The sequence below is a fragment of the Sus scrofa genome, chromosome 10, assembly GCF_000003025.6.
Source record: "Sus scrofa isolate TJ Tabasco breed Duroc chromosome 10, Sscrofa11.1, whole genome shotgun sequence".
In the NCBI taxonomy this organism is placed as follows: domain Eukaryota; kingdom Metazoa; phylum Chordata; class Mammalia; order Artiodactyla; family Suidae; genus Sus; species Sus scrofa.
Genome location: NC_010452.4, coordinates 13172571 through 13199596, shown reverse-complemented (window position 1 = coordinate 13199596; position 27026 = coordinate 13172571). Strand labels below are relative to the sequence as shown.

General features: G+C 38.7%; 1 protein-coding gene across 1 annotated transcript in view; it reads right to left on the bottom strand.

Moving 5' to 3' along the window:
* Window positions 1–27026, bottom strand: part of DNAH14 (dynein axonemal heavy chain 14) — a 341496-nt gene that overhangs the window by 189901 nt on the left and 124569 nt on the right. Inside the window, exons 17-25 of the mRNA XM_021064261.1 lie at window positions 25780–26121; window positions 23665–24034; window positions 21675–21865; window positions 18926–19171; window positions 15967–16088; window positions 9207–9378; window positions 5808–5912; window positions 5601–5719; window positions 4735–4809 (exon numbers count right to left, since the gene is read on the bottom strand). Coding sequence (XP_020919920.1) covers window positions 4735–4809; window positions 5601–5719; window positions 5808–5912; window positions 9207–9378; window positions 15967–16088; window positions 18926–19171; window positions 21675–21865; window positions 23665–24034; window positions 25780–26121 — 1742 coding nt within the window. The remainder of the gene's footprint in view (window positions 1–4734; window positions 4810–5600; window positions 5720–5807; window positions 5913–9206; window positions 9379–15966; window positions 16089–18925; window positions 19172–21674; window positions 21866–23664; window positions 24035–25779; window positions 26122–27026) is intronic.

Genomic DNA, 27026 nt, shown 5'->3' with positions numbered 1-27026 from the left:
GAAATTCACGACTTAGGACTCTTGACTTTTGAAATTTTCCAGTAAGATAAAATACTGCCAAATTCGTTACATATGGTGAAATAAAAACAATATCTCTAAACAGAATGTTGCAAGTATGTAATCCAAAGCCAAAAAGACTGCTAGGTAAGAGAAAATACTTTTGAAAATTTAATAATGGGTTATTAACATAATAACCTCACCATTTTAACTGAATTGTGGAATGGTCAAGTGTGAAAATAAAAATGATTTTTTTCTCCCAAATCCCAGCGTAAATGGGAAAATTCTGCTTTGCTGTGTCCAGCAGTCTTAAACTGTTACATCTTGATCTTTACCTAATTCTCCAATAAAAGAACTTCCCTAAACCAGACTTTGAAATCTCAATAAATATTCCAATTTTATCAGTCCACTCCCAATAAAAGAACTGCCATAAATCAGACTTCAAAATCTCAACAAATATTCCCATTTTATCATTCCTCCTCTGAGGCACTCTTTAAGGGTCTAAATAGTGTTTTCCTTTCTCAGTAAACTGAGTTTTGTCTTAGCAACAGATTGTTTTAATGATATGTTGGGAAATAAGAATTCAACAAACTGAATTTGAACTTACAATTAATTCTAGTCTCAGCCAAACTAGCAGAGATGCTTTCTGAAAAAATTAATTGGAAATACATACAGCAAAATGAGAACAAAATTTAAAATGTGAGATGTATAAAACAGCAACGAATGAAAACAAAACAAACCAAAAAACTTACTAAGCTGGGATAATTACTGATCCATTAATAGAGAACTAACAGGACTTGGAATAAAATCCTAAATGATTACAACATGGAGAAGGTGAGGAGAAGGAATTGTGAAGTGACTCATTGCTCTTTGGGGACAAACTGGAGATATTTATTACAGACTCTGATAAAAATGTGTTCACTACATGTATTAAAATCTTAGGAGCATTCACTAGAAAAAAGAAAGTGTTTGTAACTTTGGCACAGCTATACCGAAAGAGATGAAGAAACTCAATCTAGCAATAGTAAGTGGGAAAAAAAAAAAAAAAAAAACCCTGAAACCAAAAGCCTGGTCAATTAGAAAACAACAGGATGGCAGGCATGAGTCCAAATGTGATGGTAATCAGCATATATTTTGAAAGGCAGTATATCAGCATCAGTAGGAAGCTGCACATTCAAAGGGTTACTTGCAGAGAGTTTAATGAAGGGGTTTTTTGCAAAGAAGAGGGCAGGGTTAAGGGAATCAACAGGGCTGGTAAAGCACCAAGGTCTAGCACCTGGGGGCAGCCGTGACCACTGAAGACCTGAAGTAGTAAGAGGAGCAGTTATTACTGGAACCTGCGAGGGTTGGACTCTTTGGAGAAGGACCACCTGTCAAAAGGTAAAGCTTTAGATAAAGGAACATAGATTCTGCCAAAACTGTAGTGAGACAGACAGGGAGCCTCACATTTGCTGTCCCTACTGAAAGCTAGAGGGCACAGGAATCCAGGTTATTCACTCCATGGATGTGAGCATCCCAAGTGGACACAATACAAAATAGGGCAGAAAATGGATCTTCTGGGCATACAGACTAATCAGCACTGACAACAAGCACTTTGATATTGATAAAAAGGAAAACAAAAGCAAGAATTAAAATCCACTCTTGATTCAAGAAATATTTACATGACACAAAAATTTAAAAATACCACTGTGATACGGATGTTTGGGATCACAGAGATAGATATTGAGGTAGGCAGGTAGTTGAGTCCCAGGCTGAGTAGTTGCATGCTGTCTCCTGACATTTCAAGAAAAGATAAAGGCAGGAGCAGAGAGAAGCTGAGATTCGCTGGAGTAAAAAGCTAAAATGACCACATTTATTTTCCCTAAAGAATCAAGGAGACCTTCCAGACCACATGTGTGCAGGAAAGATCCTAAGGGATCAGGGAATGAAGGGGGTGCCAGTCTATAATATGCCCTGCCAACTTCCCAGAGACCCTAGTGCTGGAATCCATCTTGACTAAAAGATGTGCACGCACGTCAGGGAACACCCTGAGAACAGATATGAGCAATGAGCAAGATGATTAGACAGAGGGAACCCAGAAAACTGCCCCCATGTAAGCAGTTTAAACCACCCCAAGAGGGCAACTCTCTCTCTTAGCTCACCCATGTGTCCTTTTCACACATACTCTGCTTTAATAATGCTTTACCTGCTTCACTACCTTCGTCTCTCTGCTGAATTATTTCTTCAAAGAGGACAAGGACCTAGGTCCTTCATGAAGCCGGCTGGCCCTTGTGGTCCAGTGGTTAGGACTCAGTGCTTTCACTGCTGCAGTTTGGGTTCCATCCCCGGTCAAGGATCTAGGATGCCACTGAAAGCCATGGCACTCATGGTCCCCCGAGATCAAGATGCCAAGTTATTAGTATTAAACAAAATAGCATTTAGGCAAAAAATATCAACTGGTATAAATACTGATGCATTGACTAAAGGTACAGTCTACTGAAGTTTTATGTATAACAACATAACATCAAAATACATGATAGATGTTGAAAATTAAAAAGAAATTGATGAATCCACAAAAAAAGTACCACATGTTTAGTGTAGTTTTCTTAGGAAATAAAGGGCCAATCAATGAATAAGAAAATCAAGGAAAGTTCAACATAAAGAAATGTTTGTAATTCATGACATCCATAAATTAAAGGCAAAGATGTGAGGTTCTCAGTAGATTCATAAAAACATTTGATGTAATTAAATATTCTTATTAAAAATTGTGCAAATACGAAAAGATTAAAACTGTGACTTTTATATAGGATATGTTCCAGAAACCTAAGCATCATAAACAGTGAAACATTATAAGCTTTCCCAATAAAATTAGGAACAAGAGAAGGATGCTCACTATCATTAATACTTTTCAACACTGACCCAAACAACATGAAAAGATGACATTTTTAAAAGAATTGTCAAGAAAGAGACAGGACTATCATCATTAGCAAATAACAAGACTGTTTAACTAGAAAAATCCCAGAGCAACGACTGGAAATTTGCTTGTCTCTCAAGTGCCCAGACGCATTTTTAAGAATAAATTTTGTGGGAGTATAACTGACTTGAAAAGTTGTGTTAGGAGTTTCCGTTGGGGTGCAGCAGAAAAGAATCTGACTAGGCACCATGAGGCCAGGTTCGATCCCTGGCCTCACTCAATGGGTTAAGGATCCAGCGTGGCTGTGGCTGTGATGTAGGCCGGCGGCTACAGCTACGATTGGACCCCTAGCCTGGGGACCTCCATATGCCACGGGTTAAAAAAAAAAAAAAAAAAAAAAAAAAGTTGTGTTAGTTTTAGGTGTACAACAAAGTAAATCAGGTATACATACACATATATCCACTCCTTTTCAGATTCTTTCCCCATGCGGGTTATTACACAGTATTGCGTAGATGACCCTGTACTAAACAGCAGGTCCCTGTTGCTTGCCTATTTTCTATGTAGTAGCGGGTATATGTCAATCCCAACCCCCTAATTTACATCCCTCCCCATCTTCCCCCTTTGGTAACCACACATTTGGTGGCAAAATCTTTTGATTTTGTTTCTGTTTTATAAGTTCTTTTGTACCATTTTTTATTAGATTCTACATTTAGTGATCTCATATGATATTTGCCTTCCTCTGACTTACTTCACTTAGTATGATAATTTCTAGGTCCACCCCTGTTGCTGCATATGGCATCCCATGCCCTGATGCATTTTTTGAGTTTCTTTGCCTGCAGAAGTACCTTCACCCGCCTCACATGTAACGTGACATCTGGTTCTTATTACATTACCCCAAAGGTAAGAACTGGGACAAAGGAAAGCCACCATGGTTATTTTATAAGTAAATAATAATCTGCTCTGCTATCCAGAGACCATGTATTGGTATTTGGAATAATATTAATAAATGTAGATGCTAAAACTTAAAGACCAATAGCCTTTCTATAAACAATAGTAAATAATTAGACATGCAGAAGGCTGGTATAGTCAAATTTGTTTTAATTATTCACATTCTGAGGCTCTTTCTTCATTCTAAACAAACAGCAATGACAGATCAAAATAGAGAATAGGAGAACATTAAAACTAAAGCAAGTAAACAATACCAGGAAGCCAAAGTGGGACAGAAATGCCAAGGAGTAGAGTAGGCTGCACCTGGAAGCCTCCTGGGCAGTGGGGCTTTTGAAAGCAGGCAGAAATGGACAGCACTTCTGGTTCTGGCCAGTTTCCAGACACTTATGAATTTTAAAGTACACAAAAACTGAATGTTGTCCATGAGTACATTCTCAAACTGACATTTACACTGTAAAAATGATTATTTTCCATTTAGTCATGTTCCCTCACGTTGTATCATGGAGTTCCCGTGGTGGCGCAGTGGTTAACGAATCCGACCAGGAACCATGAGGTTGCGGGTTCGATCCCTGCCCTTGCTCAGTGGGTTAACGATCCGGCGTTGCCGTGAGCTGTGGTGTAGGTCGCAGACGCGGCTCGGATCCCGCGTAGCTGTGGCTCTGGCGTAGGCCAGTGGCTACAGCTCCGATTGGCCCCCTAGCCTGGGAACCTCCATATGCTGCAGGAGTGGCCCAAGAAATGGCAAAAAGACAGAAAAAAAAAAAAAAAAAACCCATTTCATAAAAGACTTTACTCAATGTATTTCTTCGGATGCTTCTCACTTATACTAGTAGATAATTAACCAAGCTTAAATATATTTATAAAATATAAATTTAGGATCTGAAAATTGTACTTACTTTTTTACCACATCAAACATGCTTTTCTCTACATGTACCAGCCACTGTTCCACACCACTTCTTAAACGGATTCTCCTATAATTTTTTCAAAAATAACATTATGAAGAATTATTTTTATTACTTATGTTTCACTCTTTTGCTAAGTCTGTAGGCTATGTTTTCTACAATTATAATTTCATGGGCCAAAGGGCTATATAATTCAATAATACCTTTTGGTTTTTCTAGATTTAAATTAGAAAAGTATGCAGAAAACATTATCAGGTATCACCTAGACTTACAAAATTCTGACATCAGAACAAGGAATTTGCAAAGTTAAGGGGATCCGGTAAAATATGAATTTCCAAAATAGATAAATTATACTACAAAGCATTTTTAGAGTCCTTAGTGAATGTTTTATACAGCAAGCCTAGGTCGGTGTCCCGTGAGGGATTTTGTAAATGGGAAAGCCTGGGCAAAGCATTTTTTAATCAACTCATATGAGGAGCCACATGCCAAAGGCTGGTGAGCCCTGATAAGTGGTGGGAAATTGGACCAGCGTAATGGAAGAACCTAGCTTATTACAATTGCCTGGGAGCCTTCCATGATAACACCAGAGGTCAGTGGAAGCAGCAGGGGGCACTGCATCAACAACCCTAAACAAACAGCAAATTTCCTTTCTATTTATGTTTGCATAATGAAACCTTGCATTGGCTTACAGGATATATTAATAAACATAGAGACGGAAATGTAAAGCCCTACCAAGTTATCTTTGAAGAAATAGTTTGCTTAGCAAACTTCTATGAAATGTCAGAAATTTTCAAGCAAAGGTTTTAAACAGCAAAGTTTTACAGAGTCTAAAGGCTTAGTTTATAACATAGATATCATACTTGGGCAGCACAAGAGTCTCTCCTTCAGCAGATATGAGCATTAGCACAGCAGGAGGGCCAACTTCTTGTTTCCCTATGAATAACTGTTTCACATTTTCAAAACATTTCCCAAGATGAGGCTGCAGACCAGACACAAATGCCAATGACATTATAAAATTCTAACCTGGTTGGGAAATAATATTGCTGAGCAGAGAATAATGATATTACCTGTACAGACTCGGGATTTTGGCTATCAGCTAGAATATCAAGAAGTTCGGCATTGCTAAGAAAATAAAATCTTGGGAAAATCATTCTTTTAGTTTCAAGATAGTCCTGTCCGGAGTCAAAAGAAACACAATTCAGAGTTTAATCATGATATGAATTATATCATCATTTGGGCTGATATGTTCACACACAAATTGCATTATTAAAGTTGCAGTATGCATAGCACTAACAGTCAAAAAAATATTCTGTGCTCAGTGAAAGCTATACTTAAATTGCTGAAAAAAATTAATAAACCAAAACTAAGGCAATTGAAAACCAAAACAAAAAAAGTCCTACCCTTACACATATGCGCACACACACATATTGTTGATCATTGATAAAGCATTGTATTTTAGCATTATCAGCATTGCTTTCCCATACAACTTTGGGCTCTTCCCTATCTTCTTAGAGAATAAGCTGCCATTTTATCAGGTCACCTGACATTCTACTGTACAGAGAGTTCCTATATTTCCACCTCTCCCTACAACTTAGCTGCATTCACACCAGTCTTAACTCTTTTCCTTCTTCTCAGAGGGAGAAATACTCATTCACTAAAGCAAGTGAGCCATCCTTGCTTTATTAACTGCTCTCCCATATCTTCAATGTCTTTGCTACTATAGGCAACCCTCTTAAATTCTCTCATTATATATATATATGGTATATATAGAAACAGTCTCTCTTTGTTCTTCTCTAGCTACTATTTTTCCTACTTTCTCTCCACTCCACATTCAATGGTCTTAAAAAGATAGTCTCTAAACTCAAAATCTTTTTTTTTTCTTTTTGTCTTTTTGCCTTTTCTTGAGCTGCTCCCTCAGCATATGGAGATTCCCAGGTGAGGGGTCCAACTGGAGCTACAGCCGCCAGCCTACACCAGAGCCACAACAATGCTGGATCTGAGCCGCATCTGCAACCTACACCATAGCTCACGGCAATGCCAGATCCTTAATCCACTGAGCGAGGCCAGGGATTGAACCCGCAACCTCATGGTTCCTAGTCTGATTCGTCAACCACTGCGCCACGACGGGAACTCCTAAACTCAAAATCTTTACTCATCTCTCACTCATTCTCAGGCTCTGCCATCCAGCCCCCACTCTTACCAAATTTCTTGAAAGCGTTTCAGTCTTCATGTTACAACTTCTAAAGCATTTGACTTTGTTGACTCTGCCCTTCATTTTGACTTCTGGGGTTTCACTCATGCCCCCTTCAAGACCCTTTGTCCCTGACACTTTAATGCTCACACTTCTGAGCTCCATTCTCAGCACTCTTCCTACCTATTATGCTCTTCTTTGAGCTGTTTGATATATATTCACTGGTTCTTTGGCTCAGATCACTTCCCTCTGTATACCCAGTTCCTGACTGAAGATGTTCACTTGACTGTCCCCTAAGTTCTAGATTTACAATATGTACAAAACTTCCTCGTTTCCACACAAGCCTCCTCCTCCTCTAGTTCCTATCTCTGTAGTATGATCATCGTCCACCTCACGGGCCAAGTGAGAAATCTAGGCATAATCCTGGACCTCTTTCTTTTATCCTCTGATGACCTAGCCGAAGCTCCTGGCTCCACTTCTATTCTACCCCCACCATGGTCTTCCTTTGGTTGCCCACTATTTCTAGTCTTTAAATTGGTTTCTTTATATCTATTCCCAATGGCCTCAAATCTATATATACACTCCATCCTTCCTTCCAGGGACATAATGCTAAATTAAATCATTTCATTCTCACACTTAAAATCCTTCAGTGGCTACTCAATAAAGTCAAAATTCAATGTAATATCCAAGGCCTTTCATCAGCTATTCCCTGCTTTCCTGGAGAATCTCATCTTCCCCCACTTTCACCTTTGCCACCTATGTTCCACCTGCACCATCTTGTTTCCAACTCCAGAACACACCAGACTTGCTCATGGCACCATATCTGTACCATACTTGCTCATGCCTCCATATCTGTACTTCCCCCCTTGTCTGGCGTGCTCTTGCTACCCTCTATCCCCACCCCCACCTCTTTTAACTGGCAAACTCATACCCTTCTTTTAAGAGCTAGGTTGGAAGTTCTCTTGCGGCACAGTGGGTTAAGGATCCCAGAGGATAGGGCCACTGCTGTGGCTTGGGTTGGATCGTTGGCCCAGGAACTTCCATGTGCCATGGGCATGGCAAAACAAAACAAAACAAAAAGCAATTATCATTTTCCTCAGGTTGGAGTAATTTCTCTTCTTTGACAGGTCATAGCATCCAACCTATCATAGTATATATCACACACTGTACTATCTCTTTATTTTTTTGTTTCCTGTAAGGGATTTTGTATTTGTGGTGAATATGTCTTTTATCTTTGTAGTCCCAGCATTTAGCCTCAGTGCCTGGTGTAAAGTAGGTGCTCAGTACATGAATAAATAGAAAATTACTGGTTGGTAATGATGTCCAAAGATATGCTGGAATAACCAACGCTTGCTTATTATGATAGCAAAGGGTCTTCTGAGGCAGAGAGCTCTCAAGAGGCTACAGCTGCCATAGTGAGTATTCTGGAGGGGTAATCCCACAACCACTGAGACTTACGTTCCACAATGAAGAGAGATGACTTCCGGGAAAAAACTTGATTTATGAAGTGAATGTGTTCACCACAAATCTCAAATATGAAAACCCATTTTTTAAAATATGTATGCCCAGCTGACATTTTAATATTTTAGAAATGTAAAAATATGTGAATCAATAATTTAATTTACATAATCACCAAAATAGTCAACTTTTGCTGATTTTATCAGTTTACTAGTAGTGGTCCTAATATAGACAACATTCATTATTAAGTACTTTGTGCCACTTCTTATGCTTTAAATTCATCATCTATTTTAAAACAAAGTCCCTATCATGATTCCCGGTTTAAAGATAAGGAAACCTAAGCACTCCAAAATCTGATACTTTGCTTAAGGTCATTTAGCTTGATCCATCCACCTTTCTTCGTCCTTTTAATAGTATTTTCATGAAGCCTAAAGATGGTGAGAGTTTGAAATGTTGTTGGCAGCTATAAAATCTGGAGTTCCCATCATGGCTCAGCGAAAACAAATCTGACTAGCATCCTTGAGGATGCAGGTTCGATCCCTGGCCTCGTTTGGTGGGCATTGGGCATTGCTGTGAGCTATGGTGGAGGTCACAGATGCGGCTTGGATCTGGCATTGCTGTGGCTGTGGTGTAGGCCAATAGGTACAGCTCCAACTTGACCCCTAGCCTGGGAACCTCCACATGGCACAGGTGCAGCTCTAAAAAGAACCCCCCCCCCAAAAAAAAGAAAATTTGCATTGGAATTAGTTTCTGTAGTGCATTACAGTACATTTTGTAGATTAAATGATTCTCCTCTTTAGGATTACTATAGTTTTACCTCAAGACTTTTCTTTATATATTCAAGGTGTACATTGCAATTCTGCAGAATTTCAAGGACTCCTGTAGAGGTGATTATTCGCAAAGCGTCCAGTTTGTTTTGTATTTTTAACGTTATTTCTCTCCACATGGTAATTACTTGAGAGAAGAGTTTTGCTTCTGCTGGGAGCTGGCTTTAGAAAGAAAATAAGAGAAAATGTTACTTTTTGAAGGGACTGTAATCTAGATTCATTTGCCACGGAATATTGTTCAACTTACAAAAGGTACTTTATTTTTGCTGATCAATTATTAATTGAAGATATTTTTGAATGTCTACTAAAGCGATGTATTTGGTAAGGAATATTAGCATAAGTTAGGTAGAATCCATCATTTAACAAGATTATGTTAGAGATACATAATAGATACATACCACATTCTACACAAAGGAAGTAGAAGTCATCTGTGTCCTACCAAATGTAATAAAACAAAGGGCTCCTGAAAATCTAGAAAGGAAATGGGATAGAGAGAGACGCTTGGAGAAGAAGATATTGGATCTGGATTTTAAAGAAGGAATAGGGTGTTCACGTGAAGAAAACCACGGAGAGAGCACTGTTGTGTATAAATAAATCCAAATTCTGCCACTAACGATCTCCTCTTCGAGGGCAGGGAAACGCAAAGCAGGGCCAGCCTCAGTACAGAGGTGTTCTTTACAGAATGTCATCATTATCTTCTCCCCTTGGAAAGGGAAGCGAACCCCACATGCGGCCCGGGAACTCACTGACAGATTCATGGGAGTTTCCTTACTGCTGCTGTTGGAGTTGAAGGAGGGAAGGATTTTCAAAGACTGTGGGATCGAGTGCCTTCGCTTCTTCCCTCACCTGTACTTCCCATTCCCATCCTACGCCAGCTCCAGCCGGACTCAAGCTCCTCACGGCTTGGAAGTGGACGCAGAGAAGAAACGAAAGGGAAAGCCTTTAAAAAAAATTCAGCCGACGTTACTTTTAACGTCGTACGTGTCAGGCAAGTGACCCACAGATACACCGCTGAGGTCTTTAGCTTCTGCGCTGTGCCCTTGCCTGGCTCCCTCCGGCTGAACTCTCAGAACCATTCCTCGCTATTGCTTCCACGGTATGTTTCTGCCGTGCCCTTGCTCTGGCCAGCAACCACTGGAAATCTTTCAAGACGGAAACGTGTACTGTGTCTCTGAGGTAGGATTTCTCAACTTCAACACTGGAGCCAAATAATTCTTTGTTGGGGGTGGGTTGCTTTTCTTTGCAGCGTATGCTGTTTTTAACATCCTCTAGTCATTGGACCCATCCCTCCGCCTCAGCTGTGACAACCAAAAATGTATCCAGACATGGCCAGATATCCCCTAAAGGGCAAAATCACTTCTGGTTGAGAACTACTGGTGGAAGGTAATTGGGAATTCTTTTTTTTTTTTAAGTATAGTTGGCTTATAGTACTGTTATTAGTTTCAGATGTACAACATAGTGATTCAATATTTTTATAGATTTTATTCCATTAAAAGTTATTAGAAAAGAATGGCAATAATTTTCTTATTTTCTGATATTGGTGCTGTACAATATATTCTTGTGGCTTATTTATTTTATACATAGTAACTTGTTATCTCTTAATCTCCTACCTGTATCTTTCCCTTCCACACTCTCTCTACTCAGCAGTAAGCACTAGTTTCTTCCATGAGTCTCTGTTTTCTTATATTCATTCAAAATATATTTTGGTTTTTGGATTCCACATATAAGTGACAACAGAGTATCTGTCTTTCTCTGACTCATTACACTAATGCGTCCATAATGCTCCCTGGGTCCATCTACATTATTGCAAATGACAGAATTTCCTTAATGTCCACCCACAGGTGATGGAGAAACACAACGTGGTGATTCATACAACAGAATATTATTTGGCGTTAAAAAGGAAAAATCCTGACACATGTTGGATTCACAAGAAGGATGAATGTTGAGAACATTATAGTCAGTGAAATAAACCAGACACAAATCCCGTCTGATTCCACTGATAGGAGGGCCCTAGACGAGACATATTCATGGAGAACAAGTAGATGATGGGGCTGGGGGAGGAGAGGAGGCATAGTGTTCAATGAGGAAGAATTTCAGATTTGAAAAATGTAAAAGTCTGGCGACAGAGGGTGGGGATGGTTGACCAAATGTGAATGCGGTTTACATCACTGAACTGTACACTTAAAAGTAGTTAAAATGGCAAATCTGGAGTTCCCGTCGTGGCGAAGTGGTTAACGAATCCGACTAAGAACCATGAGGTTGAGGGTTCGATCCCTGGCCTTGCTCAGTGGGTTAAGGATAGGGTGTTGCCATGAGCTGTGGTGTAGGTTGCAGACGTGGCTCGGATCCCGCGTTGCTGTGGCTCTGGTGTAGGCCAGAGGCTACAGCTCCGATTCAACCCCTAGCCTGGGAATCTCCATATGCCGCGGGAGCAGCCCAAGAAATGGCACAAAGACAAAAAAAATAAAAATAAAATAAAATGGCAAATCTTAGGTTAAGTATACTTTACCACAGTTAAAAAAAAAAAAAAAAGGAGTTCCCGCTGTGGCACTGTGGATTAAGAATCCAACTGCAGCAGTGTATGTCGCAGCTGCGCACAGATTCAGTTTTTCCTTCTCTTTCATTTCTAGTCTTAGCATGTTGTGCTCGGAAAAGATGCCTGATATGATTTCTATTTTCTGAAATTTACCGACGCTTCATTTGTGGCCCAGAATGTGATGTATCCTAGAGAACCCTCCACGTACCCTTGAGAAGAACGTGTATTCTGCTGCTATTGGATGGAATATTCTATAAATACCTATTAAGTCCATCTGGTCTAATGCATCATTTAAGGCCTATGTTTCCTTGTTGATTTTCTGTCTGGATGATCTGTCCACTGCTGTAAGTGGGGTGTTAAAGTCCCCCACTACTACTGTATTACTGTCCTCATTTCTTTTCATTCTTTTTCTTTATTCTGTTCCGCATCAGTGATTTCAGATTGGTGGAAGATGAGTCTGCCTTCCACCTTGCTTATTTGTCCTTCTGCTACTGGTTCCTTCTAGCGAATTCTTTATGTCGGTTATTGTGTTTTTCACTTTCTCCTTGCTTGATCTTCAATTTTTCTAGGTGTTCGACATTTCCTGTTATTTCTCCATCTTGGCCTCCGGTTTTTCTCTGAGACTTCGGATCATCTCTGCTATCATCGCTCTGAAGTCTTTTACATGTAGATTGCTTGTCTCCAGTTCACTTAGCTGCTTTTCTAGGGTTTTGTCTTGTTCTTTGTCTGGCTCATATTTCTGCCTTTTCATTTTGTGCAGCTTTTTGTGTGGTCTCCTTTTTGCAGGCTATAGGGCTGTAGCCTCTCTTGCTTCTGGTATCTGCCCCCTTGTGGGTGAAGTTGATACAGGGGCTTGTGGCAGGCGTCCTTATGGGAGGGGCTGGTGCCTGCCCACTGGTAGGTGGAGCTGGTTCCTGTCCCTCTGGTGGGCAGAGCTGTGTTTCCAACCTGTTGTTTGACCTGGGGCTTCTCAGCCCTTATGGTTGGGGCCAGATTTTTCCAAAAGGGCAGCCTCCAGGGGAGCACTGATGATTAGTCCCTGGGACCCCTACCTCCAATGTCCTATCTCCAGATTGAGCCATGGCTGCCCCTTTCTTTCCCAGGAGACCCTCCAAAACCTGTACGTAGGTCTGACCCAGATTCTTATGGAGTCCCTGCTTTGTCCTGGACCTAATGCACATGAAATCCTGCATTCGCCCTCAAAGAACAGAGTCTCTGTTCCCCTAGTTCTGTAGAGCCCTATGCACAAGCCCAATGGCCTTCAATGCCAAATGCTCCAGGAGCTCCTTCTCCCAACACCAGACCCTAGACTGGGTAACCTGACCTGGGGTTCTGAACTCTCCTAACTGTGGAAGAGCATCTGCATATTAGTTATTTTCCAGTCTGTGGGTCACCCATCTGGTGGGTATGAGATTGCTTATATCATGAAAGCGCCCCCCTACTGTCTTGCTGTGGCTTCTTGTCTTTGGGTGTAGGGCATCTTTCTGGTAGTTTCCAGTCTATTTTGTTGATGGTTGTTCAGCAGTTAGTTGCAATTTTGGTGTTTTCATGAGAAAAGGTGAGCCTGAGTCTTTCTACTTCTCCATATTCTACCTCTCCACTGGTTCTTTTTTATATTTTCTAGTTCTTTGTTAAAACTTTCTCTGTACTCATCTATTCTTTTCCCTAATGCAGTTAGCATCCTTATTACTAATGCTTTAAACCTTTATTTGCTAAAGTATTTACTCTTGTTTCATTAGCTGTTTTTTCAGGGTTTTTCCTCTTGTTCTTTCAACTGAGTCACACTCCTCTGTCTCTATTAAATTAGGTAGAATAGTTACCAACTGCTTTCTTGAAGGGGTGTCTTTGTATGGGAGCATCCATATACTGCCTGTGTGCCTAGTGGCTTTAGTGGGAGAACTGGATCTGGCATGAGCATGAGCCACATCTTGGCCCAGGGTGTGGTGGCAGCTATCACCTTGGTAAGAGGTGGGACTGGAGATACAGGGGCTAGAGTTAGAGCTGGGGCCTCTCCCCTGCTCAGCGTCAACACCACCCTACTGGCAGTGGGGCGGGGTCCCAAGCTGCTGGAGTGGAAGCCCTAAGGGTCCACGGTGACTCCATTCACTGTAAGCTGTGCTCTCCTCTCTTCCAGAATTGGCGTCCTTGCTCCAGAGAGGAAAAGTGCTGAAGCAAGAGGGCTGGAGTGGGTGCTTGCCATGGATCTGTGTGCAGGCTGTGGCAGCTCCAGCCCCAGCCCAACACTGCTTTTGATATACTGTCCTTCTAAGTGCCACAAATGGCTGCTCCTACCTTATTCAGAGGCCATTCCAGGTCCAGCCTGGCTCAGTTCCTTCCAACAACTTCAAATTCCCCTTCCATTTGGCACCATCCGGATGTCTCTGGGAGGGTCTAGTGCAACTCAGAGTTAATTGGGAGCGAGGTAAATGGCATAGCATCCTATACTCTCACAAATTTCCCTTAAACAATTCTTTCCTCCAATGAGATTCTGCTGTGTAGTACCGGGAGCTGTATCTGATCATTGGTGATGGAACATGATGGAGGATAAGGTGAAAAAAACTATGTATATGGATGTATGGTTGGGTCACTTTGCTGTGCAGCACAAATGGACAGAACATGGTAAATCAACTAGAATAAAATTTTTCTAAAAAAGAATTCTGTAATGAATCTATCTTCACCTTCCTCTTCTTCAAATTTTTCTCCTGGGCTCATCATCCTTTTCCATTAAAGGGAGGTCCATGTTAGACCCGTTTTTTCCTTTTCTTTACAATTACTGCATAGAAGCCCTTCAGCATCCTTTAATTAAAAGCCCCCTTTCTAACCTCATAGCAAATCCTGTAAAAGAATAACTTGGTGATATTTTGAACTTCCTTACCTAGGAGTCATACCTCTCTATCAATTAATAAATCTTATTAGAAAGTAGGGTTAGGTTTGACTTGAAGGCACTAAGTTGTTGTAGTCATAAAGCACATATTCCTTAGGTATGTGGTTTCACCTCTGAGAACTATCTGAATAACGATAGATTAATAGAAGAATCCAAAACATTCACACGACAAGAAATATACATGTCATAACAAAATAGGCAGTTAGCATCTGTAAAATTCTTCTTCTTTTTTTTTTTTTTTTTTTTTTTTTTTTAGGGCCGCACCCATGGCATATGGAGGTTCCCAGGCTAGGGGTCAAACTAGAACTGCAGCTGCTGGCCAAAGTGATGCTGGATCCAAGCCATGTTTGTGACCTACACCACAACTCATGGCAACGCCAGATCCCCGACCCACTGAATGAGGCCAGGGATCAAACCCACACCCTCATGGATACTAGTCGGATTCACATCCACTGTGCCACAATGAGAACTCCCTCTGTTGTAAAATTCTAATAGCTCTCCTTTCCCACTAAAATAAAGTTCAAAATAGTTGACCTATTGTCAAAGTCTTCTTCTTATCTGCTCTCATATGCCTTACAAATACCCTTCCCATGCCTCCTACCTTATTTCACAATGGCTCATAGACTAACTTGTGTGATTTACTGTCACTAGTTTAGATTCTGCCCAGATAGCACATATGCCTCAACTACTCTTAAGAGCTATTACTTTAAAAAGAGACAAATTAATTTGAATGCTTACAAATAAAAGGTAGAATGGCAAACAACTGTGAGGGCCTCTATTATTGCACATGGTTCAAAGTAAGATCATCACTAAGGAATACTATTAAAAACTATTATTCACATCAAAACCACACCAATGTTCCAGAAAAAGACACACAGTATTGTGGCTTAAGGATTATAATGATGTATTTGTTGCTTATCTCCCAGTACTTAACAGTTCTATATTGATAATTGATAAGTAAGGTTTTTTTTTTTTTTTTTTTTTTTTGAGTTCTCTTGTAGCACAGTGGGTTCAGGGTCCATCATTGTCACTGCAGCAGCTGGGGTCACAGCTGTGGTGCAGGTTCCATAGCTGCCCCAGAAAATTCTATATGCCGCCGGGGCCAGAAAAAAAGAGGGGGAGAGAAGCAATGCTTTTAAAATAAAGATGATACTTGGAATCTTTCATGAAAGAAAAAATGATGTAATAAGGATTTGGGGGATTACACCCCTATGCATACAAATAGAATTGTTTAAGTCTTCCTTGAGGAAATGACTTCTCAAAAGATTAGAGGAAATAAATTACCTACCATACACTTTCACCTGTATGTGGAATCATTTAAGTTTTTTACCTTTTTATTTCTGTAGAGCGAAAGATTGGTTCAAGATAAAGCCAATTTCTTTGGCACTTCATCCATTCCTCAAGAATGTACGAGAAGAGAGTCAAGGTTTGATCCCACTGATCTGCAAGATCCTACAATGATAAAAATTCACACACATACAAATCTAAAGGTATATCTATAATTGCTTTATACAAGTCATATGATAGAAATTGAAATAGAGGGTGATATCCCTCACAGAAAAAAGTAATTATAAGAGAAGGTCATATAAATGAATATAAATCTACTTACGTAGAGTTTTAGGAGAGGTTTAAGTTATCCTATTCATCCAATTTTCTGTCTTACTGTGCGGCATACATTTTTTTGCATGCATATTCTTTCATTCCTTTCCTTACACATTTTTGCACATATGTATGTGTATAATAGTATCATTAAAAGTTTACATAAATACAACCATAATATACACATTGTTCTGGAGTTCTCTTATGGTCCAGTGGGTTAAAGGATCTAGCGTTGCCATTGCAGCAGCTTGGGTCACTGCTGTGGTGCAGGTTCACTCCCTGACCCAGGAACTTCTACATGCTGCAGGCATGGCTTTAAAAAAAAAAAAAAAAGATTTGGAGTTTCTGTTGTGGCTCAGCGGTTAATGAACCTGATTAGTACCCATGAGGACACAGGTTTGATCTCTGGCCCCGTTCAGTGGGTTAAGGAGCTGGTGTTGCCATGAGCTGTGCTGCAGGTTGTAGATGCAACTTGGATCCCATATTGTTGTGGCTGTGGTACAGGCCGGCAGCTGCAGCTCCAGCTCCAATTCGATCCCTAGCCTGGAACTTCCACACGCTGCACCTGCGGCCCTAAAAAACAAAAACCAGACAAACAAAAAAAAAACCCAGGTTTATCATTAGGGGTTTTCCTTTTAAGATGTGTTAGGGAAGACAAGAGGTGCATTAAGTCTAGGACTAATTATTCCACATTACTCTGGCATAATCCTTTTAAGTGCTCTATCTAATTAATGCTCATGAGCTGTAAGATTGTTTTACTGTAGTGGCTGGATGTGGGTATTATTCCCAGCCCTTATGAATGGTTCTCTGTAATTCTCTAAAGAGGCCATTTCCCTGGTTTCTAGTCGTTTTCTCACATTCACATGCTAGGGATTGGGTGTGCTGAATACTTGACTAGCAACCTTCCACAGCTGTCGGAAGTCCTCTTTCTCTTCGGCTGTGTCCTCCCCGGTAATTCATCCTGTACTCTGGCCTCCTTTGGCTCCTCAGGTCTTTCAACAGCATCTCATGGTATCAAGGAGTCTACCAACCTCTGGTTGGATTTCTCCCCTCTCCTCCAACCACGGTATGGAAACTCAAGGCAGTAAGTTAGGGCAATGACAGGGCTCACCTCGTTTGTTTCCCATCTCTCAGGGATCCTTGTCTTTCAATGCCTCATGTCCACTGTCCTAAAAACCATTGACTGATGGGGTTTTTTTAACTTGGGTGTTACAGGCAAAACTGTCTATCTGGTCCCTATAACCCATCGTGCTTAGAAGTAGAAGTGTGTGTGTGTGTGTGTGTGTGTGTGTGTGTGTGTCTGCATGCATGTGCTGTTCTTTTCAACTTGAGTATGCCTACTTTATTATTAAATTCATTTTTAGTTTTAAATGAAGGCATTTAGTGCCCAAATGTTCCTTTCTGTAGAGCTCTAGTCAACTGTGACAAAGTTTGGTTTATAATTCTCTCCTTTTGGCTTATTTCTAATTTAAAAAATTTGATCACATTTTCTGTATATTCTTACGTTGCTTTTTAATTTCCCCCTTTCTGGGTGGTTTTGTTGTTGTCGGTCTATTTTTTATGCTTTTTTTTTTTTTTTGCCATTCGTTTAAAAATTTTACTGCATGTGGTTAGAAAATAGTCTATTTGGTCTATCTTTTTTTTTTTTATAATTTATTAAGTTTTTTCCTCCAAGGTCCAATCAATTGACACTTTCCCTAAATATTTGTGTGTTTACAAATAATGTGAATTCTATTTTCTTTCTTCCTTCCTTCCTCCTTCCTTTCCTTTCTTTTTCCCCTTCCCTTTCCTCCTCTTCCCCTCCCTTTCTTTGGCACACCTGCAGCATATGGAAATATCTGGCCAGGGATCAACTCTCAGCTGCAGCTGCAAACTATGCCACAGCTGCGGCAACACCAGATCCTTAACCCAATGTGCTGGGCTGGGGATTAAACCTGCATCTCCACAGCGATACAAGCCACTGCAGTAGGATCCTTAACAAATGGCTCCATAGCAGGAAATCCTGTGAATTCCATTTGTGGAGTACATCTCTCTCTCTCTCTGGTTGTTTAATCTCTCCATAATCAACTATGTTAATATTACTGTAGATATCTCTATATTATTATATATCTTGTTGAGTTTCCTGAAGTTTTAAAATGATTCTTAGTTATGTTATGGAAGGTGGGGCTGCCCAGAGAAGGACTATCATATGACACTGAATACAAGCTGACTCTATGGTTCTGTTCATAATTACACTATTAAGAGATGTAGAGGCTGCTAAAATAATTGCAGGGATATACAAGTGGAGAGGTAGGATTAACCTTTAAAAGCAAGAGGACAGGCAATGAAAATGAACCATACCACTTCGGCAAGAAGAATCTCAAGGCAACGGTTCTCTCATGGGGACAACTAGAACTCATGATTCAACTCATGTGACTGTTTCTATCAGCAGTGGCACTGCTGGCAAGAGTCATGATTTATAGGGTCATATTTTGTTTCATCTAAATTTATCTCATCTGCCCAAATTAAATTTTCTGACACTTTCTCATGAACCATTATTGTTTCCATCAAAAGTTATTTTTAGTATTCGAAATACTCCTTTCTATATAAGTATGTGATTTATATAATTCAAAGCTTGCATAATGCAAAAATTAAAGTGATAAATAAAACTAAACACAATTAAAACATTTTCCCTCTGCCATAATGTTTACCTTAATGGGCCCAAGATAGGAAGATCCTTTAATTGTTGCAATTATGATTTGAGACTCTTCTAACTGAGCTAAAATGTCATCTATAGATGAAATTATCAGGATAGAGTAATTTTCAGTGTGATGAAGAACTAAGTGTAAAGGAGTCGTGTTCCAAAGATCAATAATCTTAAATAGCATTTTTTCAAGAGCAGCTTCATTAGTTGCTGAGGTTGATATTTCATTTATTGCATTTTCATACTGAAACATCTAAAATGAAAAAAAAAATTAGTATCCAGTGAAGCAAATCATTCCTGATTTGAAGTGGAAGATTTAAGTGAATGTGTTAAAGGTATTAAAGATCTGATTCTATTAGGTGTATATCCCAACCAGAGACTTCATGGGTGAACCATCACGACACAGCCCTTTCCAGTTTTTATCATCCTAACTCTATCACATTCTTCATGCTCCGTGAAAATTTCTGAGCACAAAATTTATTTCCTCTGATTCTAGTCAGTGTAAAGAGTAGTTAATGGCACGTTATGTATATTTGCAGATGGTATTATTTCCTTCAGCTTTCTTTTCTTTGCATTAATGCCAAATGCTTGATTACTCTGTGACATGCTTTTACTTTCTACAATAAATCTTGGGATATGATCATCTGAGAGAGTGTCACCCTAATGGACCCAGCTTTCTCTGGCTTTTCTTTGCCACTGCTCCACGAGGATAAATGTCTCTCAAAATACTGTAGTGAGTATATATAAGCGTTTTCCATATCACTGACTGCCATTTCCTATTGGGTGAAACCTTGATATAAATCTCCAGATTCACTCACCCTAACAGATACTCAGATGCTTCTCATCTCTGCATCTTAAAATTAACTAGCTGGGCGGATTGCTTTTATTCCTCAAAGCCGAATCTGCTGCAGTTCTGTTTTAGTATGCAGCTCGGTGGGGACTATGAACAAATATGACTAGTTTTCATCATCTGTCTTATGGGTTTGACAAAGATGGGAGAATGGTGGAATCAGTTGATTATTTATGGTTGTAAGTAAAAGCTTTGGGAAAGAGGCTTGTTTTTTGACATAGATTATTCATCCAAAGGCAGATAAGGAACCATCACAGTACCATCAAGTTTCTGTGCTGAAGAAAAAACTTTACACTCTTGCTGACATTCTGAAAATGCTAAAAAAATAAATTCAGAAACCGATAATGTGCAAAGCAAAAAATCTCATCCAAGTGCATCTGGCCAGTTCATGTCTTTATGGTCAAAGTTTGGAATCTTACTGACAAATGGTCAGATCTTCCAGATCTTATCTTGGTAATATCTGAGGGTTTTAGATGACTCTTAATGCCTATAATTATCTTTATCTATTATAAAGAACATGGCTGGAGTTCCTGCCGTGGCACAGTGGAAACAAATCTGTCTAGGAACTATGAGGTTGTGGGTTCAATCCCTGGCCTCGCTCAGTGGGTTAAGGATCTGGCGTTGCCATGAGCTGTGGTGTAGGTCACAGACACAGCTTGGATCTGGCGTTGCTATGGCTCTGGAGTAGGCTGGCAGCAACAGTTCTGATTGGACCCCTAGCCTGGGAACCTCCATATGCCACAGGTGTGGCCCTAAAAAGATAAAGGACAAAAAAAATAATACAATAAAAATGGTTAATGGCTTTCTAAAATTAAAATGATCAATCATAAAGTAACTGTATTCATCATATATATATATATATATATATATACAATTGACCTCTTCTCTTAACTTTGTGACATGCTTTTCATGAAAATAGAAAAAACCTTAACCGTGAAAACCACTGTAAAATTCTATTTTTATAACAAAGCCTACAGACAAATCAAATAGTTGCTAATTATATTTTATTTTTATTTAAATTTTTAAATTAAAGTATAGTTGATTTACTAGTTTCCTTCAATTTCTGCTATACAGCAAAGTGACCCAGTCATATATATACTCACACACACACACACACACACGTTCTTTTTTTCATACTCCCTTCCATCATGTTCTAACCAAAGAGACTGGACATAGTTTCCTGTGCTATTCAGTAGGACCCCATTGCATAGCGATTCTTAATGTAATAGTTTGTATCTACCAACCCCAAGTTCCCTGTTCATCCCACTCCCTCCCCCTCCCCCCTTGAAAGACAAATACCATATGATTTCATCTATATGTGGAATCTAAAATATGGCATGAGTAATCCTATTTATAAAGCAGGAACAAATCGCAGACATGGAGAGCAGACTTGAGGTTGCTAACTGTATTATTTTAAATAAAATATCAAGTTGTTGGTAGGGCTACCATAACATGCTTTTACTATATCTTAATTCTATATAAAATGGAATATAGTAGTTTTGATTTTTCTATTCCTATAAAATGTATTCTCTATAAGTAGTAGCATTGTTAAATTATAAAACACTAATTTCACTTGTCACACATGAAAACCAGTATTACTGTTTACTAATCACCAAGATAATAATGGCATGATGAATGGCTTATTACCCTTATGATATGTTGATCGTATTTTTAAAACCAAAAAGCAAATTTACTGTTTACTGCAATTACTAGTTTATCATTACTAGTCTGCACTAAAATACTCCCGATTAAACAAAATTTCCCATCACCTGTTATCTACTAATCTATTCCTACTTTTTCAAACATTCTATAAACACCTCCCTTTTCTAATTCCTATAGATTTACTTGCCTACTTAAAATCGGGCCCTCCACTATGCCAACATTTTTTTCAAACTATTTTATTTACCTTGAGTGCTAGAAGATTCTCGACTGTACAGTTTTTATCAAGAGAAACTGATTTTCCAATCATCTCCTGGAGAGCTTCCCAATGCCTTGGCTTGAGACAGGGATTTCCTAGTGCAGTGATGATAGGCAGCTCTTGTTTAAAATCGGTCACTGATTGCTTAAGATGTGTTACCATGTCGTTTTTAGGTAAACCTGTAAGAAGTAATGGGTCATCATATTTTTTAAGCCAGAAAATAAATTTGCTGTTTAATGTAATACTGGTTTATTAGTTATTAGTCTGTACTAAAATAATGAGTTTTATTAATATCACCCTTTAATCAAGTATGGATTAAAATAAAGAAAAATAGTTATCACAACTGGTAATTAAAACCCAAGACCATAAGAATCAAGTTATCTTGTAAAATCTGAGATTAGGAATAGCCAGCTGCCATAGAGTTTCTCAGATTTTCACTGAAGACATTAAGACATTCAGAGTGACAGGTGCACACATACAATTCAAAAGACTGTTATAGGTTTTGGGTTTTTCGATTCTGCTCAGTGCGGAAGAACATCAAGTGAAAAATCTATCACTATCATTTCATAAAGAAAATATCTTTAAACTGAAATGTAGAAAGTGTAAGCAGAAACTGTGCCCTAGATCAGTGCCAGCCTGTTCTCTGGCATTGACAACCCACTGGGGTACAGGACTTAAAACCTGGGCAACTGAAGAGTCAATCCTTATAAACTTTTTCTACATTTACAAAACAGAAGGGGAGGAGACAGAGATATAACCAAATTGGAGGACTCAGGAGATCTGAAAACTATACCCATGTGATTGACTATGCAATTTATACAGACGGGGCTTATTTTAGAAAGCTCATATTGAATAACAAAAGTGAATTTTAAGACCTGGTTAGATAAAAGGACAAGAGAACAACTTTGGTTTTTATACGTTTATACTTTGGCAAACAGCAAGATTTTATCTGGTAAACCTCGGATAAAAGAAAACATGGTCAGAGTTCCCGTCATGGGTCAGTGGTTAACGAATCCAACTAGCAACCATGAGGTTGCAGGTTTCATCCCTGACCTTGCTCAGTGGGTTGAGGATCCCGCGTTGCTGTGGCTGTGGCGTAGGCCGGTGGCTACAGCTCCGATTCGACCCCTAGCCTGGGAACCTCCATATGCCACGGGAGCAGCCCCAGAAAAGGCAAAAAGACAAAAAGACCAAAAAAAAAAAAAAAAAGCATTGTCTACTTGTTACTTACATATTGTTCTCTGAAACAAATACATGACAAAATATCGAGAGGGAATGCATAAAATGAGTGTCGTGCTGCCTTAACATGATGAGTGATATGTCCCCAATTTTTCTTTTTCCTAAAGTTTTTATAGTTACACATCTTGCAAAATTTAAAAACAAGCAAACCAAAGTGATTTTCCTGGGAGGAAATTATAGCTTAAAGTATAGCTGAGCGATAAGAGAGGAATTAAAAAAAAATTTTTTCTTGCCAAGAGAAATAAAACTTTCTTTTGGGAAAGGATAGGGTCTTAACAGAATTGCTCACAGAGGAACAGCATCTCTGCCTCGGCAAGATTTCGGGTTTGATTATTAGCAGGGGGAACCTCTCAAAGTGATGCTAGCTGTATCCCCTACTGCTCAAAGGATATACTGCAGGCATACACAGGGAGGACATGTGGGTGGGCGCTGAAATAGGAATACCCCAGGCTCTACGGAGAGACAGAATCAGGGTGAAGTGTTTCGGAATCTACCCAGGGAACCAACTTCTAGCAGATATAAAAATTGTTACTAACTGCTTAAAAATTTTTTTGTTAAAGTTTTCAGCTCTTTCTTGCTTCAGGAAGTGATTCCTACTTACACTCTTGTGCTCTTTCCAGCCAGTAATGGTCAGGCCTTGGAACAGGCGGAGTGATGGAGCCAAGGACAATGATCTCGCTGGCCCGGAGGCAATTTTAGGGGTACTCCTAAATAGGAGAACTTGAGAAAGACACTTTACCTTTTTCTAGTACAAAGATTATTTGCATCCATTTTGAAACGTTTCGATATGCTAATTCCGTATCAATACTGCGAAGAGCGCTATTCCTCCATTCCCAAAAGAGTGCTCCCCATTCCTCTTGCGCATCCCATAATATTTTCCTTAAGGTTAAATCATATTCAATGTCAGAGATCTCTGAAAGCACAATCTGGGTAATCTCGTCCATACTAAGAGAATGTAGATGAAATTGGGCATCATCGAAACAGTCCCGATAGCTTGCATATGTTTTAGCTTTGTTGGCTAAATTTGCAGCTTCCTCTGAGAGCCTCTGGATCATTTCCATTGCTGTTGACACTTGAGTACCAGCACATAATAGAACAGGATTTCTTATCTAAAAAAATAACAGCAAAACCTTTTTCAGAGGACAGAATGTTCCCAACTTAACCATGTTTTACTGATAGCCTTTCAGTATGCCATCTGAGTTTCAACAAACATTATTCGCAGTCATCATCTGAAGACTGCCCTTAATGTATAACTATGATTATGATCAATTTTAATTAATTGATACCATCATATCTATAATTTATTGTATACTTTATCTCAGGCCCTGTGCCAAGTACTCAGTACCTTATCTACTGATGCCATACAAGAAACTTGAGAGAGAGTTTATATTTTCCACAATTTTTTAAGGAAGTTAAAGTTCGAAATCGTTTTCCCATCATCTAATGATTAAGTGGCAATTCCAGGGTATGGCTCTATGGCAGCCTGACTCCAAATCTTATTTCCTTTTTCTGATTCTGTTGAACTTTGTATTACTTTTATGATGTTGGTCACATGTTGCCTTGTATTAATGTTTTACTATTGCACCTGAAATTGTGGGTATTTGCAACAGTATCCTCCCAAGAGGGACGTAAGTGAAATGTTGCCCTGAATTATCCATTCCCAAATTATAAAATCCTTAAGATTAAGGACAATTTCACTGATTCATTTTTTTTATACCTCATAGAACCTAGTACAGTAAAATGGAGACGGCAGCTTTTTATTAAAAAGTTTTTGAAAGTATAAATGAATTTGGATCCTATTACCTTATTCTTTACAGAAAATCCAGCCTATGGAACTGCATGTTATCTGGAGTCTGGTCATCTAACAGACACTGATAAAAATCACAACACAATAAGGTTATGAAATTGATGAGCAGTATCTGTGGCAATGGATAGGGCCTAATATATAACTTATTAATGGTTATGCTCATATAAAAATCTCCTTAGGCTTCTCTCATAATTTTCCATTCATTAATATTTACTTAGTTTTATAAATGAGCTATCTTCAGAGAGGGGGAAAAATATTTGGAGAAATACTCTTATTGCTTAGGTGGAATCAAGGTAAACTTCTGCCAGTCCTATCAGCAGGGTTCAAATTGAAATCTTCACAGAATGGTGTCAGCCACGGAGTGCATAAATTAAAAAAAAATAATCAGTTGCAATAAATAACATTGTGCCTAATACATATATACATACTCAAAATACACTGAATAAACATGATAACAACAACATGCAACGGTGGTGAGGAGAGATAGGGTGGTGAGAAGCAAGGTGTCTGGAGCTCTGGCTCTTACTTGCTATGTGATGTCAAGTTAGTCTCTTTAAATCTCAGGGTTTTTGTTTTTTTGTTTTTTTTTTTGTTTTTCTTTCCATGCAGATAAAAGGATAAAGCACCTGGCAAAGTTACTGATGCTTGGTAAAAGGTCAGTAAATACTAGCTGTTTATTTTATAGTTTGTTCCTCATGATAATTGATTATTACCTTTTGGCTTAGACTAAGACCCAGAAAGATTTCAGAGTTCTTTATCCCTTTTTTGCAGTCTGTGGAAGCCTACAGAAAAAGTCATCAGCTTTGCAATTGTTTCGACAATCATTCATAATTGGAGAAAATGCTCAATTTCAGTTAGAGGTTAGTGAAATAGATGTGTAATTTCACTTCCCATTCAAGTTCACAAATCAAGAAAATTCTGCCTGTGAATTCCATCTTAAGAATATTTAAATTTTTTACCTAAGATTCCACACAAAGAAAATACCTGTATGTTAGGCTTATATGAGACTAATATCAAGTTGATTTTTACAGAAAAACAAAAACTTACTTTGGCCTTTAAATTACTAACTTCCATGCGCAGACCAGTGATATGTGCTTCCAAATTGTCTCTGAATTTAGCAATAGCAGCATCCTTATTGCTTTCACTTAACTTCACGCAAGTTTTTAGTTGACCAAACTTGGTCAGAAAGATTTTATGTACGGCAATTTGCTCCTCTGAAATATGGATCTGGTAATACTTTACAACAGAATATAGCTGAGAAATTGTTGAGTACTCTTTTTCTAATTTGGAAATTTTTGAAGAAACTGTATCCAAAAAAGTAAAATGTTCCACAAAATCTTCTATTTCAATGGGAGTACACTCCAGCTTTTTCAATGCTGAGTCTACAACCTGAAAGCATTAACACAGCAATTATAATTATATAATGATTCTTCACTATTTTAGAAGACTGCTCTTTTTAACATCTTTCAATAACTTATATAATTATAATTTAAGAAGAAAGAAAGATATCATCTCGACATTATTCTAAATACTGTTTAAATTCTGGGGTATTAACATGATCAAATCCTTTCTATTAACAGAAGAAACTTCAATTACCTTGCACATAAACTGAATGCTACTAAGACATAAAAGAAGGACTATTATGAATACATTTGTTCCTAAGAAATACATATAGTAATAGTAACAAGGTATGACTGAAATGTGAACAGTATATAATAGCTGCTTCCATTTTTTGAGCATTTATGTGCTATGTTCTTTATATACATGATCTCACTTTGTTCTGATAGCATTTTTGCTAAATGAGCATTATTTTCTCTAGTCTACACAAGAGGAAGAGTCTCAGAGGGATTGATTTGCTTAAGATCTGAAATTTAGTGAGCCTACAGAGCTATGATTCAAACCAAAATCTGATTCCCAATCCTGTTTGTATCCAATCTAAGTATATGCAATCATTAAGCATGTGTCAAACATCCACACATTTTCTAAGTATGCACATATCATTCCATGAAGTTTTCAAAAATGGCTGTACTTCTATATTTAAATTACAATTTTATCATATTTTCCTTCATGTCCCAAGGCCCCTTAATGAGTGCTCATAATTTTGGAATTAGTATCAGTTTACTTTTCAAGCTCACATCCTTGAATCAATTGCCTGTGTCTCTTATTTTTCAAATATTTTATTTGATTATAAAATAGATGCTCACACAAAAACTGCAATACAAAAAGTTTATAAAATTGAAAATACATATTATTCCATTATACTGAGATAAGCGCTGTTAGCCTATCAGAAATCT